At 40.8% G+C, this 18,174-nt stretch overlaps 2 protein-coding genes across 4 annotated transcripts in view; one reads left to right on the forward strand and one right to left on the reverse strand.

The window, feature by feature from the left end:
• LOC148393165 (zinc finger matrin-type protein 4) overlaps positions 1-10,134 on the reverse strand; it is a 38,869-nt gene extending 28,735 nt beyond the window's left edge. Inside the window, exon 1 of the mRNA XM_088384555.1 lies at positions 9,661-10,134. Within this exon, the coding sequence (XP_088240681.1) occupies positions 9,661-9,699 (39 nt within the window). The 5' untranslated portion in view covers positions 9,700-10,134. The remainder of the gene's footprint in view (positions 1-9,660) is intronic.
• Positions 1-18,174, forward strand: part of LOC148393162 (golgin subfamily A member 7B-like) — a 129,302-nt gene that overhangs the window by 63,773 nt on the left and 47,355 nt on the right. For all 3 annotated transcript variants that reach the window (XM_088384559.1, XM_088384556.1, XM_088384558.1), the window contains exon 4: positions 6,352-6,419. Coding sequence is in view for 2 of the 3 variants with exons in the window: in XM_088384556.1 (XP_088240682.1) it covers positions 6,362-6,419 (58 nt within the window). In the remaining variant the exon portion in view is untranslated. The remainder of the gene's footprint in view (positions 1-6,351; positions 6,420-18,174) is intronic.

The following is an 18,174-nucleotide window of genomic DNA, read 5'->3' on the forward strand; positions in this document are numbered from 1 at the left end:
AGATCAAGTTTCACTGGACTCAAGTTATAAAATACAAGGAACATTAAACAAGCCAAAAATCCCTCTCATAGTTGAGTAAATAAACTGAGCCCCAAGCAGGGTACGGTATTTACATTAGAACTTGCAACTGAGAACACGTGAGTTTAATTAAGGACACGAGATGGACACGATAAACCATCGCTTAAAAAAATAGCCCTAAACTCTAATTAGATACAGCGCTGAGCAGGGAAAAAGAAGATTAGCATGCTAGCCAGATCCAGGCGCCTGAAGACAGTCAACCTTAAGCGGATTCTCTTTTTAAGACCACATCAATTATTTAACATGAATATGAACTCTGAGCCTCCTCGCTGAAATCTCAGTGCTTCTGGCCCATTATTCATTAAAAAGCTGTCACTGCAGTTGGAGGTGGCTTTTATATCGTTCTAATAACCGCTCAGGTATTTTTCCACTACCTGTGCTTTGGAATATCCATTTTGAATTTTAACATCCCTTGTACTCTGATAGCTCTGTTTGAAACGGAACACCTCTTGTTCAGTGAGATATCTACATTTTTAACGCAATAGGGAGGATTAGTATAAATACTGGATGGTCCGAGTTCACTTCTAATGTCGGTCAGACTTTTAGAGAAAAATATGAGGCTGTACTGTAGGGGTGGACATGGTTCCCTATCGGGGGGCCATTTAATAGTCCTTAAAACAACTTTTACCAGATAATAGAACAATTATCCAAAAAGCTAAATTATTACCCTAATCTGTGGTCTTTTTGTAGCAGTTGCCCTGGAGTTTTATTTTTCTGAATTTCACGGCATGAAGGCTCTGCAGAAGAAGCACAGCAGGTGATTGCAGTACTTTTTGCCAAGTTCATCGAGGAAAAAGCTGCTGTGAACTTCACTGCAACCCCGTTCATGTCTTTCTTTCACAATTTCTGTCGTAGTTTTTTTTTTATTAAATTGAAATGTCAAATTATGCAGCCAGAATATGAAATATTGAGCCCAGTGTGTGAGCCAATGACCTGTATAATGACTCACTCACGAGACCAACAAGCTTGATAATTTGAAACCTCATACACTGCAAAAGCACTCGGCAGTGACACTTTGAAGGCTGACATCACAAGCGGCTCACTTTCTTGCTACCCCTTCGAAATATATGTGCACCAAGATGAACAAGAATCCCTTTTGCGCAGAAGCAATCAAAGGTTCCAGGCTGACTCTGGCAATAAAATAAAAAAAGGAAAGTCTTCAAAGGAATCCAAAAGCTAATTCATTGCATTTGCATTCCAGCGAGTTCCTTTGTGCTAAATACAGCAAACTAATGCAAATACAGACGGGTATAAACAGAACTCTGCAAAATAGGAATACAATGGAGACGCTGAAATAGCTGACACAAATAGAGTATTAGGATTTCTGTATGAAGAAATAGCTTTAATTCAGAGGTGTTACATTCAAAACACCTCTGAATTAAATATATATAATTTATATGCATGCTCAGTAAATACACACTTTTTATGGCAACGTAATCTCAGCTCAAAGTGAGTTTTTGAGTTAAAATTGAGAGCTAGCATTAAGAGACAGTTGACTTTAACTTTGGAATAACAATGATAAGAAGTCCACCTTTTCTCGTTTAAACTTTTCCAAACTGTAGCCTGACCTTTGATCAGAGCTCAAACTGTCACTCCAAATAACCTTTCCTGGGAAATGACAGTTAACACCTTTACTCTCAAAACTTTTACTGCTCCTGTTCACTGTTCCAAACTTTTCATTCAGTCAGTACCTCGTCTCTCTGTTTGGCCTTCCCATGGTGCTCGCCTGGCCTCAAGTGGGGTGATTATTCATGAGAGACAGTGCAAGCTGGACTTATCTACTCTCAAGAAAGACCTACTGTATTGCATCTTTGCACTCCGACAGGGGATCATAGTGGATCATGAACCGAAGCACTCTGATCCATTCTTAAATTATTTATGATCTTTGTGATGCCTATTTGCATTTAAAGCGCTTATTCATCTTCACAATCTGGAAAGTCAAAAACATTCCAGTCTTGCTGAGTTGCAGGGGAAGGAATTTAAAAAAAAACATGAATCCATCATTTAGCAGCATACGGAGAATCACCTCTATGCAGTATGTGGGGCAAAACAGGATATTTACAGCAACCATTTGTTCCAGTGACGTAAAACTCCCGAATTCTTTATGTGAGGTAAAATGGCGCTCTTGTGACCCATCGGCAATGATAGTCAAATAAATGCTTTGATTCTGGTGTTCATCTTTTCGATGATGCGCAGCTTTACTACAGCACGCCTGCTTGAGCTAAGACATTATAATACAAACAGTCCATTAGAGAAATAAAAAAACAATAGCAGTTGAACAAAGGTTGCTATTGATATTTATGAATGTCTTTTCCTCAGGGGATAAAGCGTTGGAATAATATAACTAAACAATCTGCTCTACTCAGCAGCTCCTTTTGCATTCATCGTTCTCCAAACTCATTCAGACATAAATTAATATGCCATATTTTTCTATCAGCAGTGGCATGGAGATTGGAGTTCGGAACATTTTGGAAAATTAAATATTAAAATATAATGATTATAACAGTGCATTGATACTCCCATGTGCAGTCTCCTTATGCATCTCCTCGGCTTTGTATGAACTCGGCTAATTGAGTCGTGACTAAGTATCCAAAAGAACGTCATCTTCCCACTTGTAAGAGATTGAACAGAGAATCCCAGCTTGTCTTTTCAGCACCTCCACATTCTCACTTTACAATTCTTGACAAAATGTTCCTCCTGTTGAGGTGTTGTGGTTATTCATTCACTTAGTGGCAGATTGTCTGCTTGGAGCCACAATGTGGACTCATTCGAGGGTGAATCGGGACTATTTTTATTAGGAGGGGGGTCTAGTTAAATTGAGCCCATCTCTGCCTCCCTGTGTGTTTAGTAACAGACTCCTCGACACGCGGACTTAATGGGGGGTAGACATGGAGCTGTTATGTTGCTCTAACATATGGGAGAGGATATACTGGATGGCTACAAAACTGCTGGGGTCTCCATATTCTATTAGCGACTAATTGCTTCCTTTTATAGTGTGTTTGGTTACTTGAACTTTTCCGGCAAACTTCTTCGAAGCTGTGGGGCACTTTTAAAGTAGTGCTTTTTACACCCACATTCAATATCACATCGGTATGGAATGTGAAACTCCAGGGGTGCAAACCCAACAAAAGTGATTAAAGAAAAGCAATAAAAGTAACCCTCCCCAAAAATAAAAAGTTATGGAACAGAAATGCAACCGTCGAGGTTTTCTTAGAGTCGCTGTGTAATACCAACACATATTTGTTTTGATAGGTAGCCAGTGAAGTCATCATTCAATATTTTCATGAATATAATCCCCCACCAAACCTCCACAAAGAGTCACTCGTGAGCAGTCTTTTAAAAGTTATTGAAAAATAAAGGTTTCATTTGAGGCACATAATAGCTCAAGCACCGACCGGCTTGGTTAAAAAATGAATAAATATTGGATAAAATTGAAGTCGGGAAAATTTTGTAATACGTCTCTTGCAAACCCCTCAAGCCTCAATTATTGCATCACCCAATTAGCAAACTGAAACAGGCTCTTTGTGAGGGGACACAAAGCCAACGTGGTGTAATTTATTTGACGGCCTCCCACTTCCTACAAAAGCAGTGCTTGAGCTTTAAAGCAGCACTGTTGTAAGCATATATAAATAGAATCTGTCGCCAGATGGCTGACAAATAATGAAACGCTGTGGTCCTGAGACACACCCACGGAGGTCCTTGTAGGATCAACTGTCAATCACAGAGTTCCAATTATGTCATTGTAAATTAGTTGATGTACCTGCAGGAGTTTTCAAAGTGCGGAACAATCACTAAAACATGTGGAATCAAGTCTCATTACCAAATGCCAAGTGCAAGCCTGAATCGATGTATCACAGCACAAATATTTTTTTTCATATTCTCAATAATGATCAATATTAGCTATAATAGGTATTATGGACATTGAATTTTCCATCTTTCTATTCCCCATTCGTAATATTCTTTTTGCAAGCACACTATCTCACTCTGCTGTTTATGCAAAATGTGACCTGACAGAGTCAGAGGGCAACGTGCTATTGATAAGTATGAGTTTCATAAGGACACGCTTAGATCAGAGCATCATACATTACCACAGCGGAATACATTAAATAGGGCATGACCTTGCAGCACCTAGCATCTATAAATAGCCAACTGTGTGTATGTGATGTCTACTCTTCAAGACATGCAGTAATGTTGCCTTAACTGAATGCAAATCTGTACATGTGTTTTTGATGCTTGTAATTCTTGGCTTGGTTCCTTTGCTAGATTCTGAACAGACTGTTTTGATATTTTTTTGTTGATGTTTTTTCCAAGGAAGATTGAGCATGTGGCCATGGAAATATAATGGCTTGGGGCGTCACACCTAGTATGAGACATGTGTTGTGTTGAAATGATTTGCTTCATTTGTGAACACAGTGTTTTTTGTTACCATAACGACTGAAGGCTCTCACTGATAAATGTGGATTGCAGAAGACTGCAAGGTTTTACTGGTGAAATATTGAGAGAGTAGCCGTTTGAAAATAAACAAAAATATTTTAACTTGTGGAACTAGTAGTTTCATACTGTCCAGTTTGTTTCTCTTAATGTGCAGAAATGCACCTTATAGCCAGAAAAACTCAAATTCGAATTTTTTGCCATTCTTTGACAACCTCTATTCCCACTATATAAGAACAATTGTGCTCAAGTCTATCCTGTTCATCACAAATTACATCTTGCACCTGACTGGCACTTCATTTTTGTATTTGAGAGCATTTCCCGACGTCTTCTCGGTGCCGCTCCCTCACGCTGTGAGCTGTGACCAGAATGTCACCGTGTCATCTCCTTTCGCTTGTGTCACGGTCATCTGTGACATTTTCAAGTAGCACATGTGGCTGGAGCAAATTTGATCATCTATTTTGATATTTGGATGCCTCGTTCTCTAATGCATCCTCACTCTTCCTGCCCACCTGGCAGACGGCCAGTTTCCGAGCACGGTGATGCGGGGAAAGAAAATTGATTTCTAAAGAGCTCTGTCTATTCGGCCCCGGATATGAAATATGCAAGTAGTTATTAACCCGACGCTGATATTAACATAACATGACAAGCGCATCGAGATATATATTAAAGACGTTCCCGCTGAGCGATACATGAAACGTGATACGCTAACATTTGAGTAAACTAATCATTACCAGCGCAACACAATTATGATGATTTCTACTTTGTTTGAGAGAGTGACGCATGGCAAGGTGGACTTGTCGCTCGCAATATATCGCCAGCGTGTACACAACCACAGCGAGCAGCTCCGTATTGCTTATTATGTCGCTATTAATGAATGTAAACTGAGAAAGGTCAAACGGGCCACACGCTGATCTGCACACACGTGACATACACACACATATAAGCGCTGATCCGGATACATTCGTGCAAAAGCTGGCATGCACACAGTCAGCAGAAAGGTCACAGCATACGGTGCCTGTGTGTGTGAGATCTGCTGCCCGTTGCTATGGAGCGGTATGATTTGCAAAGATTCAAACACACACACACACCTACTACACACATCATCACATTCTAAAATATACAATCAAATTAATGCCAGGATTAAAATATGATTTTTTTTTCCATTTTTTCCCAGAAGCTCAATTATGACACTCATGTTGTGTTTTAAATTGGTTATTTTATTTTTTTTTTTTTCTCGCGAAGGAAGAGAAACAAGTATTGGTGTTTATTTTTCCACGTGGACAACTCGCAAATTAATCGAGATGTGGTGATTATTACAGTACAGGTCATTGAGGAGGAAAAATGGCAATTAACCTCTGATTTCACAATCGACAGAATGACCAATTCATCACCAAATCTACAAATATTTGTGTTCGCCCTCAGACTGTGTTTTTCTTTTCAGGCGTTTCATTTGAATGTTTTTATTTGAGTTCACATAAGTAAAGCTAGCACTTTTCAAGAGCACGGCTTCCCCGCTAGTCCCTTCAGGGTTGAGTAAATTATGCCAGTTGGTTAATCAGATTCTCCCTCACTTGCACTTCACCACCTCGTGAGAGACAGACAGTGGCACAGCGAAACGGGCTACTTGTGAGTGGCTCGGAGCTCTTCTGCATTATGCACGTGCTAATAAACTGCAGTGATTCATTTTATATTTGCCCCATACCGCTCGTCCTATTGCGTTCTACACCTCTGATTGCTAAAGTGCAAAATATAACTCAGTCTGATTCATCTAATTTGTAGCAGGAAAAGGACAAAAAGAACAAAAAATAAAATCTTTATAATGTTTTGTTTTCTTTTTAGGACTACAGGAATGTGCTGCCAAAAAGAATCAGCATTCAATCCCTCCTCAGAAGTCCGAATCATGACAAGTAAGTACACATTAATTCTGAAATGTATGCATTGACTGTACTTTGCAAGACATCATATGACATCCTATTTAGTTCATTTTTTGGGGTATAAATATCTATCTGTAATATACATTTTATGTTTAATTCAAATAAACAGTACTAATATAGAGAAACAGCAAGAACAGAGTAGATGGTGGAAAACATAGGTACGCGTAACATTGTGCAGCCATCATGTGTCAGTCTTCTGTACTGATAATTGGCCTTTGAGATCATACAGTGAGGCTCAACCCAGAAAGACTGTTGACATGCTTCAGGTGCTGTTGTTTGCTGAGAGACAGAGTTCAAATGAGTTCAGTAGATTCATTCATTCATTCAATCATTCATTCATGCACTCATTTATTTATTTTTGTATTTATTTATTGATTGATTTATCTGCTTAGTATTGCACAATATTGAATATGTATGCCTTATCGTGCCGAAACAGTTTTCCTCTGCAACCGGATTGTTGACTCCTGCCTCGGTTTCTGTTTGTATTGGCGTATAGTACGTTCATTGGAAATGCAGTCAGGTTTGAGAGGGGACAGACAGAGGAAAAAGGGAGAGCAAAGTGAGCAAGAACAGCATCATGAACCATGTAAGACAAAAAGATTGTATCTTTGAGAAAGTGGAAAGGGACTCTGGGAATGCACAGAACTGTGGCGCAGATGTAGTAACCACTTGTTCACCGGTGAAGAATTCTAGTGCAAATTACAGTCCTGGAAAGTGAGGTCATAAAAACAGTTAGGCGCACAGTCTGCATTGTGGAAGTATGTCGGACCCACTGGGGTCCATGCAGGACATCGGTAAGTGGGCCCCATTGGGTGTCTGTGTTTGAAAGCAAAGTATTTAGGTGCTGGTTCAAGACGTTGGGGACGTCTTTATGAGTAAGACGAGTTAGACACTGTGACACAATAACCTGAATACAATTCAGGTGTAATCGCTCACGAACGCCGATAACTGACAAGGTGGGATCAATAAGCAGATGTACAAATAACAGCGTGACTCCTTGGTTACATTCTGAAAAATAGACCTGCTTTAACTCAGAGGATTGAGTGCACTAAGGGGAATGAATGTCCTTTTCTGAGGATTGAACCGATGGCTGCTTGTGAAGATAGAAAACAAACGACGGTTGGAGGGAGGGGGTTGTACTCATTCAGTACAATGTATCTGAATGAGTGATTTTTATTTACGGCCTCATGTGTGCAAGGGTAGCCCTTGTGATGAACAGACAAGAGCAGTGAAAAGGCCATAAAGTGGTATCACATTTCCACAGGCGCGCACTCAACTGGACGCTTGTCCCAAAGTGACGAGTTCTTGCGACTGCAGCAGTTTTAGTGAGACCGCGCAGAAATAGCAAAACAACAAATCTGGCATGCACCTCATCCTCTGTGAGTTAACACTCCCCCTCAGTTTGGTGGTTGAGACAAATGCAGCGGCTCGGCATATTATCCGCTTCATTACCATTAACCAATTAAATGACTCTTTAATACCTTCATTTCGTTTTTACCACAGCATGAAGTTGAAATGACGGTTTCAATCAACAAACACGACAGCTTCAATGCAGATGAGTGCATTGGGCTGACAAAGCAGTGCCATAATGATAACAATGAATTACCTCCATTGCTTTGCAATTGTCTTAGGCATGGTCAACCAATGAGGTTGGCCACCATTTCAATCTACTGTTTCCTGTCTATGATTTAAAATGAATGACTAAAAAGATTCAAACTGCAGCACAATTCTGATCCAGATTCACAAATCCGAAATGTGCTTTAAACTTCGGCAAAAAAATTCTGCAAGGTTTTCTTGAAAGATTCATTTAAGGCAATCCCACATTCAAACACCCAAAGTCAATATTCCCATCTTAGCGTCCTCTCTCATGTTTCATGCAAAGTGTCTGAAATGTGCATCACTTGCATCTTAAATTTTATGTTGCACGCACGGAGCACTGCAAGAACTCCAATAAAAAAGATCTTATTTAAGGCACTGGTGCTTTTGCCCGTCGTTTAAAATGTTACAACGAACCAAAAAGTCATGAAAGCTTTGCTTCATTCATCTGTCATTCGGGCAAATATTCCCACAGTGTCAGAAAGTGCCATAAGCTTCATGTTGCATGCATTGAAACGCAATATCCCCTGTGAAATGACATGAGAAAAAAAGCCAGTCAACTATATACGTATCCTCATTCCACATCACAACAAGCCAAGCTTGCCTTTTTCAATGCATACACACACATTCAACATCACAAATATTAGTGTACAATGTGTAAATGGCGACCACTAGTGGAAAAAGATAATACCTGCACCTCTCATGCATATATCTTGATATTATATGCATTAAGATTTAAAATATGGTAAAATATAAATAATAAAAAATAATACAGGGATTATTGTATAATTAATTGATCATATAATAAAGATAATTTGGATGAATTGGTTTTTTCAGGAGAGAGTCAAACTAAGAGTTCTTTGCAATAATTAGTAGTGAAGTAGGTCTCAGTTCCCAAAAGGTTGGTGATGCCTCATCTATTATTTTTTTGACATAGGACAATCACGAACATTGTCATTCATCTCTCATTCATGCAAATATTCAGTGTCTGAAATGTGCTCAACTCGTTCCCTCATTTATCTTTCATCTTTGTAAAAAAAAAAGAAATAATCGTGCTTTTAAAAAAAATACCCCTGCAAGAGATCATTGGATGAGTTATTAGTGTTTTGAAATGGCAGAAAAAGTAAAAAATCTAAAATCAATATCTGTACTCATCTACCCGTCAGTTGCGTAGATAAACACACAGAAATAGAAGTTGAAGTTGCAAACATTAAACTAAGCACTCCATTTTTTATTCTAATTGCAAACACTCAAAATATCAGTGTCCTTAAACTTTATGTTGCACTTATTTAAACTCAAGACTCCTTCCATGACTACATTTCCTTTTTATTCCAGTGTAACCCGTTCATCCAATGCGAGAGGAGACAAAATGTTAAGAATTATTTAACTGTCATTCATAGCACATAAATAACCATAAATACGCATCATGTGCTTCGTACACATTTTACACATGCTCATTTACCTGTTAGTCGTGCACACCCACATGGCCAGTGCAGTCCCAGCTGTTACTTTTGTGTCCAACTTTGTTGCATACAATTACCCCGTGAATTGACACATCCAAACTTAAGCATTATTAACCGGCCATTTATGCCACTATATGAATAAGTTGAGATCTCACCTTGCAGAGAGGACCCCTCTCTTCAATTTCGACAACCATCCGCCAGCCGAGTGTCTTCACCGCTGCACCTGCACCGTACAAATCCGTCAACCCGGATTAAACTGCAGCAAAATCACTTTTATTGTTCCTTGGCAGTCCTCTTCCTGCGTGGAATAAATACGCACGCTCTGAAGTCCTCTCTTGTTGCGCGCTATAGTGAAGCGTGTCCTCTAGCGGCTCTGATTTCTGCTGTGTGCCGCGGAGGCAAGAAGCGCAGCGCCTTGGACATGATCCTCCGCTCGAACACGCGCACCCTCGACTGTAAAGGGGGGTGGGGGGTGGAGTGGACCCTGGCTGGGAAAATATCCCAGCACTAGAGAGAGAGGGGTGAAATGAAGAGGAGAATAGAGACGATGATGATGATGTGCGCAGCCTTCACCGGGATGAATGAAAAGACTGAGAGCCCTCGAATCGCGTGCACGGTGCGCGCTCGCGCTTGAGCATGCGTTCACTTTTTGGATGCAGAAGATGCCACAGTGAGTGGGAGCGTCGGGCCAACGAGTGGGTTAGTGCACCCACATTGATATTAGATGGATTATGTAAAATGATCACAACAGTGGACTGAGTGACTCAGAGTAGTTTGGTATGCGCCCAAACGTCAATTAAATTTACGCACTGTGACCATAGGTGAAAGTATGTCACGACTATATTTAAGGTCAGAATGATTGACCTCACTGCAAAATATTTGCCCACCCAATGTTTCCAATGTTGTATATCAGTAAATTATGTAGTTTTGTTACTTGGAAATTATCTGTAGAAAGCAATTGTTGCCTTTGTTCAAATCTAAAGCTTGACTTAAAAATTATTTCCCCATTTAGGATTTGGTTGAACCAGAAATAGTACTCTTGCCCTGCCTCACCTACTGACATCTGCATTTTGAACTGCCCCTCCCCACCACCACCCTCACCCCCACCCCCACACACATCTTAATGTTCGTTTTTGTAAGTTGTGAAGATTCTTACTCTCTAAAATTAGACTAGATGAGCAGAAATCATCAGCACAAAACTTTATGACCCAGAACCTTTATGAATCTTCATCATGATTAACAGTCCATGAGGAGACAATAGTGGTTTTATTTGACCAATGGAGCAAATCCTAACTGCTGCAAATGAAGCAGAGCAAAGAAAGAAGATTACTCCGCCATATAAAAAAAAGAAATCCAAGACTGGCTAACAATAGCCACCCCTAGACTGAATGTAGATGGCAAAAATGACTTTATGCTGTCTGTTTTATCCACTATATACATATATTTCCTGTTTGAGTAGCCTAAAATCTACTTCACCTGCCAAGTCTCTGCATGTGTGCTCATTTGTGGGAAAATGGGCACTCATTACAAGCTTTCAGAGGCTTTTGACGGTGGCTTTTGACGGTGGCCTTCGCCGGCGCTTTGCGGCTCAGACAATGCACTCAGGCACACACTAGCACACATGATCACCGACACACGAGGAAGCTAATACCCCGGACCCACTGACACAATGCACACCGACGAGATGAAAGGGCCAATTTATCAAACCACCAGCTCAGGCACGCCCGAGGACGTTTAGTGCCAGCACCGGTCTAAAGAAAGCGGGCAGGAAGTGTGTGTGTCTGTGTGCTCTCTTCATTTTTCTCCTTGTTGAAGTCAGTCCTCCAAACATAACATGCACTGTTGCCTGTGGCCAACTCTGCCTCAAGTAAGCTTCGTGACAAAGGCTTTTGGATTTTATTTTAAGCGATTGTCAGTTTTTTTTGGCCTATTGTGTGATTAGAGGTGTGTTTGGACCCGGAGAGAGAAAGAAAGATGGTAATCTTGCTATTCCACGTGAAAGCACAAGGTCCGTGTTTGTCCAGCATGGGCTTTGGAGCATTTACAAGCCCAAACGATGAGATGCGTGAGAGAACCACAGTAGAAGCTTGCTCGACTGGAGTAAAAGAGCAATTGCGCATGGCATGGCTATATTATTTGTTTGAAACCACAAAGGAGTGTCGTACAAGCATGTGAACACTGCACCGCATGTATATTTGATGTAGACACTTAAGAAACCACAAGAAGATAGATTCTACTTTGTTTTAGTATGCCTGTAATAGCGATCGGTGTCTTTGCTGTCCTTGTGAGGCAAAATCATCCAACAATATATTTTCTTTAGTCTTCTCCTATTAGGATGACGAGTGTGTGTGCAACCATTCTATTGTATTTATCACAGTCGACGTATAAGATGAAAAGGTGTTTTGAGGATACACTGAATAATGAATACATCAGAATGCTCAGTGATACATACAAAAGCCACCCCTCAAAGGTAGTGTAAAAAACAAAATCTATTCTCATTGCACATGAAAAAAACAACACCAGTGGCTCCATTACACATGAAACGGGGCGTAAAAGCAAAGGCGCACACGTCAAGGGTAAAGGCAGCAGAGAATAAAGTGATGCACCAGATTTTTACTCGTGGCCATACGCTAACTACATCGCCGAGGGCCTGTTCATATTTAGATACCATAAGAAGCGTGTTTATGTATGGGAGGTTATTTCAAAATGTATTCATTTTTATATCCATATGATGGGATCAAAATAGCAAGCCTTGGCTTCAAGAATAATAACCCCAAATGTATTTAACATAAGTCGAGTGGATAATTTACACCCCCCCACCCGTTCCCCCAACACACGCATACTCAGAGGTGCTGCTAAATGACTGTAAAGTAATATGCTACAAAAATAGACTCAAGCTCTCTTTAATAATGTGTTTATCGGCAGAGAGTGATTCAAAGAAGTAGGTTTGATTTCATTGACATCAGCAGCTCTCACACTTGGCTCACTGACAGTCTAACACAGTACAAGGTTAAGGCACATTTGTCATCACGTTGGACACTCGACAAGCCAGCCCAATGAAGAAACTCATCTTTGGTTGCATTATTTCCAGCACAGCCAAAACATATCAAATGCTTTTTAACACCACCCTTGTACGGCAGTTTTAAAATCAAAAGATATTTGCATGACTCATATCAACATTTTGACCAGGGTGTCTTTTAGATTGTTGTTATGCGTGATTGTTGTTTGTTTTGTCACATGGTGACGTGAAACTGACGTCCGCTGACCTCAAAGCACAGCACCGTGCAAACATGACTCACGCTGATGAGGCAGGCAAGTGTCTGTCAATCACACGACCTAAACACCGTACCTGTCACCTCATGTGTGCAGCTGCATTTATATGACGATAACAACAACACCTGCACAACCTGAATATGCATGACAGTCTGTCTGTTGGCATTTTGGAGAGTGCTGGAATGACCATAAATTAATTCAATGACCATATTTCACACCATAGATTGAATATAATTATTTCAAAGTAACACTGTTTAATTTCTTATTTGGCCCTATCTTTATTTATATATTTACGTAGGAGGCACAGTGATGTATTTTTTTTCCATCACAGTGGTTTAGTTACTAAACCACTGTGATGAAAACTAAACTTTAGTATTTGACTTTATCCATCTGCTGCTGTATACTGCCACCTAGATGTGGGATTTCCACATTGCATTTCACAATCAACCTAAGAGCTATTTAAAAAAAAAAAAAGAAAGAAAAAAAAAAGCCTCCCTGAGACGGTTTTAGCAACATTACTGTTTTTTTTTTTTTTTTATACAGTGTTCTACTTTTGGATGTCGTTAGTCATAACTAATCTTGTGACCGGCAAATGTAGGTCTGTGAATTTTTCATGTGATTTTTGAGGTTGTACAGGTTATTTAAGTAACATACATACATTGTACCTATGATTTTTATTATTGAGTATTATTTTAGTTGTTAGAGTTTAGCTATCTTAATTAGTTTGCTGCTTTACCCTTGATTGTTTTAATACTTATTTTCCTATATACTTAAAATGATAAATACACCAGACATTTTTCTTTCTGATTTTTGAGTTGTGTCTGTGTTAAATTTTATAAACTCAATCCAAACATTTTCTTGAAAGTATACAGTCATATGTATACCAAAGATGAATTTAAGTTACAATCCAAATCACAGTAACTCACATGAACTTCATGATTCCAAGATTTGCCAAAATGCTATTAATTGCTCTTGAGCTGTTGGGTGCATTTGGAGTCACAGGGTGGCAGTAGAGACTCTGCCTAATCAGTCTAACATCTGACTCAGCAAAGAAACAGCCTGGGGGAGGTTCATAAAAAATGAGAGCGACTAAGTTGAAACATCAGCAAGTCTTTACGATGCACATTCAGTTGAGTGCTTCCATTTAAACTTACATTAATTAAAGATATGGTGGCCAGAGATGGCACGCCGGAGTTTCCCTACTCGGAAATCACTTGGAGTTTTGATTTACACCATCTTTTCCCCCTGGCTGCCCATAATTGCATCCATTACTTGCAAATGACTCAATGCTCATTACAGATGTCTGCCTGAAATTGAGATACTTCGCAGTGACTCGATGAGTGTCTGCCTGCGCTTGTGAGCTCATGTTTGTTAGAAAGAATTTGGGGAAGGCCTCGGGGAGCCTTTGTAAATATATGATCCAATGATCAAACACGTTCATTTTCACTTCCTATGTGGGCACAGGCCAGGTGTCCCAATACTTTTGTCCCTTTTGCTCTCCATAAAACACTCACTTAACAAAGAGATCATGCATCTTAAGCTCGATAATGAATGAGTCAACACGGACCAAAACAGGAAGTGATCTATTACCTCGTACATGTTTCCTTAAAATCTCCATGAAACAACTCAAAAAATGAAATCATCTACTCAAGGAAGAAGTTGGCAAAAAGGAAACACTGAGCTCAGCCCGCACCGACCACAAGAGCAAAAGCTAAATCAAATGAAAGCCGAGACAGACTAATGTTTTGTTGGCATCGCTTCCCCTTTGCTTTATTTCCATCCTGGTATCCTTGTTATGGATCTTTGAGGGGATTAAGAATAAAGCCACTGGCGGATCATGTCATCATGTGCAGTGGAATAAGGATTCAGGAAATCAATGTTCAAGGAGCTTAGGTTGACCTCCATGTTGACGTGTTTTGGAGTATGTTGGAGAAAGGGGTGAAAAGTACATGCAAACAAAAGGTAGAATGTAAAGAATTGTGAGGCAGATATGCAAATCAAGTATTCAGTGGGATGCCCAGTCCCCTAAGAACATTGGGCACCCTAAAAAAGTAGAGAACATGCTCCAAGAAAACAAAGAGCCATTTAGGTTCTGTTCAAACATTCAATATTTCATCTTGGATCTGCTCTATGAAACGTTTCAATAACTCTTGTGAGCATTCTCGTTACACACAGCGGTCCTTCAGGTCAGCCAAATGGCCGAACAGAACGTTTAATAGTCCGCCACATTCATTTAAATAAGGGATGGAAGTGGCCATCAAACACAATTACGGCTGAGGCCTACACACACATACGTGGTCCTACCGCAGTGTTGTATGTGTGCTTTGTGCGACTGTGACGGAAGAATGTTATTCCACTAATTCAATATCCATAATTTCCTACACTTTTCTACTCGGCCTTTGCCAAAACATGATTGACAGCTGTGCCAAGTTGTTTCTCTCAGAAGTGCGCTTTTGTGTGAGCGTGTTTGGCACTGGCTCAGTGAGCCTGCTGTCATTGATTTATGTCTTTCAGGTGGACACACAGCGGGGAAAATGTGAGATGATATTGAGATCAGCATGTCATTTATGTTTGTGAGTCTACTAATGCCTCTCAGGTGAGCGCAGGTCTGCAAGCGGAAATGCTGCCGTCTTTGTGTGCGATGTGGCTGCGAGCGCATCTGTAAAAGTCAACTTGTGTGCGTGCCCTGGGAATGGCGCATATTTCATACTGACGTCTTTTGGAGCAAGTAGCACTCTGGAAGATGTTCAGCTATTTGGAAAAGAACATCCGCCTGCATCGTAGTTGAAAGGATGGTTGCCGAGATTGATGCGAACGTTGATCATGGAGGATGCGGTGGACACTGAGGTCAAATGCAATTTATTCAAGGCTTCTGGTCCACCTTCCGTTTGTTCACATTTCCCAGAGGGATTAAGGCGAATCATTTTTTCCACAGTCAAATTATCAATACAAATCCTTTTTTGTGTGCAGCAACATTTTAAGCTATTTTTAAAACACGAATTGATCGTTTTACTGTAATTTGTTTTCTTGGTCATGGTATTTGTTGTTTAGCGGCACTCAAGATACGTTTTGTCCCTCCCTCCATCCCTCCATCCATCCATCCATCCATCCATCCATCCATCCATCCATCCATCCATCCATCCATCCATCCATCCATCCATCCATCCATCCATCCATCCATCCATCCATCCATCCATCCATCCATCCATCCATCCATCCATCCATCCATCCATCCATCCATCCATCCATCCATCCTAGCACACACTCGCATCTCATAAAGTGACCTAAACTACAAATGTATGGTTGATTGGTTGCCGACCTGGCATCACTAACATCACTATACGCTCGTTAATCCACTTGCAGCCTTTTGGCCCGTCTTTCGGAGTCCAGGTGGCGGAGCATGTGTTGACCTCCACGGGCCGCACTATTGACTCGCCTCAGGCCCAGAGATCTTTGTTAGATCTCCAGATGTGCTCGTTGGGGCCCGGTTTATTAAGTATGTGATAAAGGGCCAACTGGACCCTGCCCAAGAGAACATAAATGCACGGGTGGGGCACGGCTATGCCTCGTATAAATTGCATGAGCTGAATGGATCAAGGTGTTGCTGCATTTTCATGGATAATGATGAAGTGCTGTTCTGCCATGCAACGGAACTAATCCAATATCATATTTATTTCTGATTTATGGGTAAACTACACCAGAGTTCTGGATTGTGTCAAGGCTACAGCGTGTCTCTTTTGCAGAAAAATAGTAATGCTAGTAATAATTTTTTAACTTCATCGCTTCTTCAGTTTTAAGAACACATGGCACATATAGTAGTGGGGTCACACTTTGTGCAAGACAAAAACGCATTGTTCCATGTTACATCGACACGCACACAGATATTCACAGTCATGCACACACAGGAATGCCAACTATAACAGAAATACATCAAGAAAGGTAAGATTTACAGCTGCACTGCGTGATATGACGCCAGGCACTTCTTCGGAGGTCTGCAGGTTATGTTCTCCATGACCCGGCCAATGGAAAGACTCAATGTGTATGCATAGTTTCCTGTCACATCTTGGAAGTGGGAACTTTTTGACCTTCAAAGTGGGTGAACTCTGAGTAGACCTATTGAGCTTTGCTTTAGCAGGTTAGTTACTAATTCCCTTCAATTCCCAAATTTGCAATGTTGAAAATTCACAGAATTTTCCAGTACTACAAAAATGTGTGTGTGGCAAGTAAAATAAAGATGTCAGTGTGCTTTCGCACTGTCCATGATGGTCTGCCAGACCAGCCAGGCTCCCATGGGGGCAGTCCATAAAATGGCAAAAAGACACACACAAACACACACACTTGGCTTTTCTTTCCAACCAATCACCATATAGACTTTCCCCTATGACATATTCTCCTTCTCTTATTTACTCAACAGCATCGCCATGGCAACAACTGGTGTTTTGGAGGTTGTTTGTCAAGGGAATGAAATGAAAAAAGTGTGTCAAGGGACACATGAGCCAATTCTAGTGACCCTCATTTCTTCCACTGGCAATGCAGGAAATGGAAGGAGTAGGGGCCGGGTGGACTCAAGGTGAAATTAAAGGTCAGAAAGTTTGCACGTTCTTGCTGATGTAGCTCTTTACTAGTTGATGAGGTCAGTATTCCATAAGTTCGATGATTCATATATTGCACGCACTGACGGCTGATGGTGATGCTGTAGCTGCTCCGAGCATCCCAGCTTGCCAATATTTGTGCAACATCCAACGGCCATACTCAAGATGGTATAATAAAAACATAAACATTGTCGGGCTTTAAAAACACCAGAAGAGGGCAGTCCTGTGTAATCTACTGTATGTCCCATACAAAGGCCCTGACTTAATTATAGCAGTTATAGGTTAATATTAGTTCAATTAGTGTGTGTAAAGGGTAATCCCTTACCCATCAAAGAATGTGTGGAACGTGCACAGGCTAAAAACTGAGCCAACCCAGAGGTGACAGCTCTGGACTTATCAGCCACTTGCTTGACACATCGAGACTCTCTTGATCTCAAAGGGCGCCGTCCAGATGCTTTTGCTCATCTTTTGGTGAGTAGATCGCAGCGAGGCGCGACGCTGATGGATGTCAGGCAACCTCTCGGTTCTCATCAGATTAGTGGCTGTTTAAATCTTTTCGATAGCTGTGCGGCGAGCATGCAAACAGAGCTGGCATGGATCAGCTTCAAAGGGTCGGCTGATGTGATGAAACTGTACTTCAGTGTGAGAATGTTAATGATCAGTGCTGGCAGGAGGATTATATATGTATATATAGGGAGAGAGAAGCATGTGAGAGCGTGTGAAAAAGCTGCAGTGGGTGTCCGCAGTCGCCTTCAAACAAAGTAACCGGGCCGCTAGTTCAAGTAGAGTGGTGAGAGATAAGCT

Source organism: Syngnathus floridae, chromosome 9, assembly GCF_059516105.1.
Source record: "Syngnathus floridae isolate MCC-2025c chromosome 9, RoL_Sflo_1.0, whole genome shotgun sequence".
NCBI lineage: Eukaryota > Metazoa > Chordata > Actinopteri > Syngnathiformes > Syngnathidae > Syngnathus > Syngnathus floridae.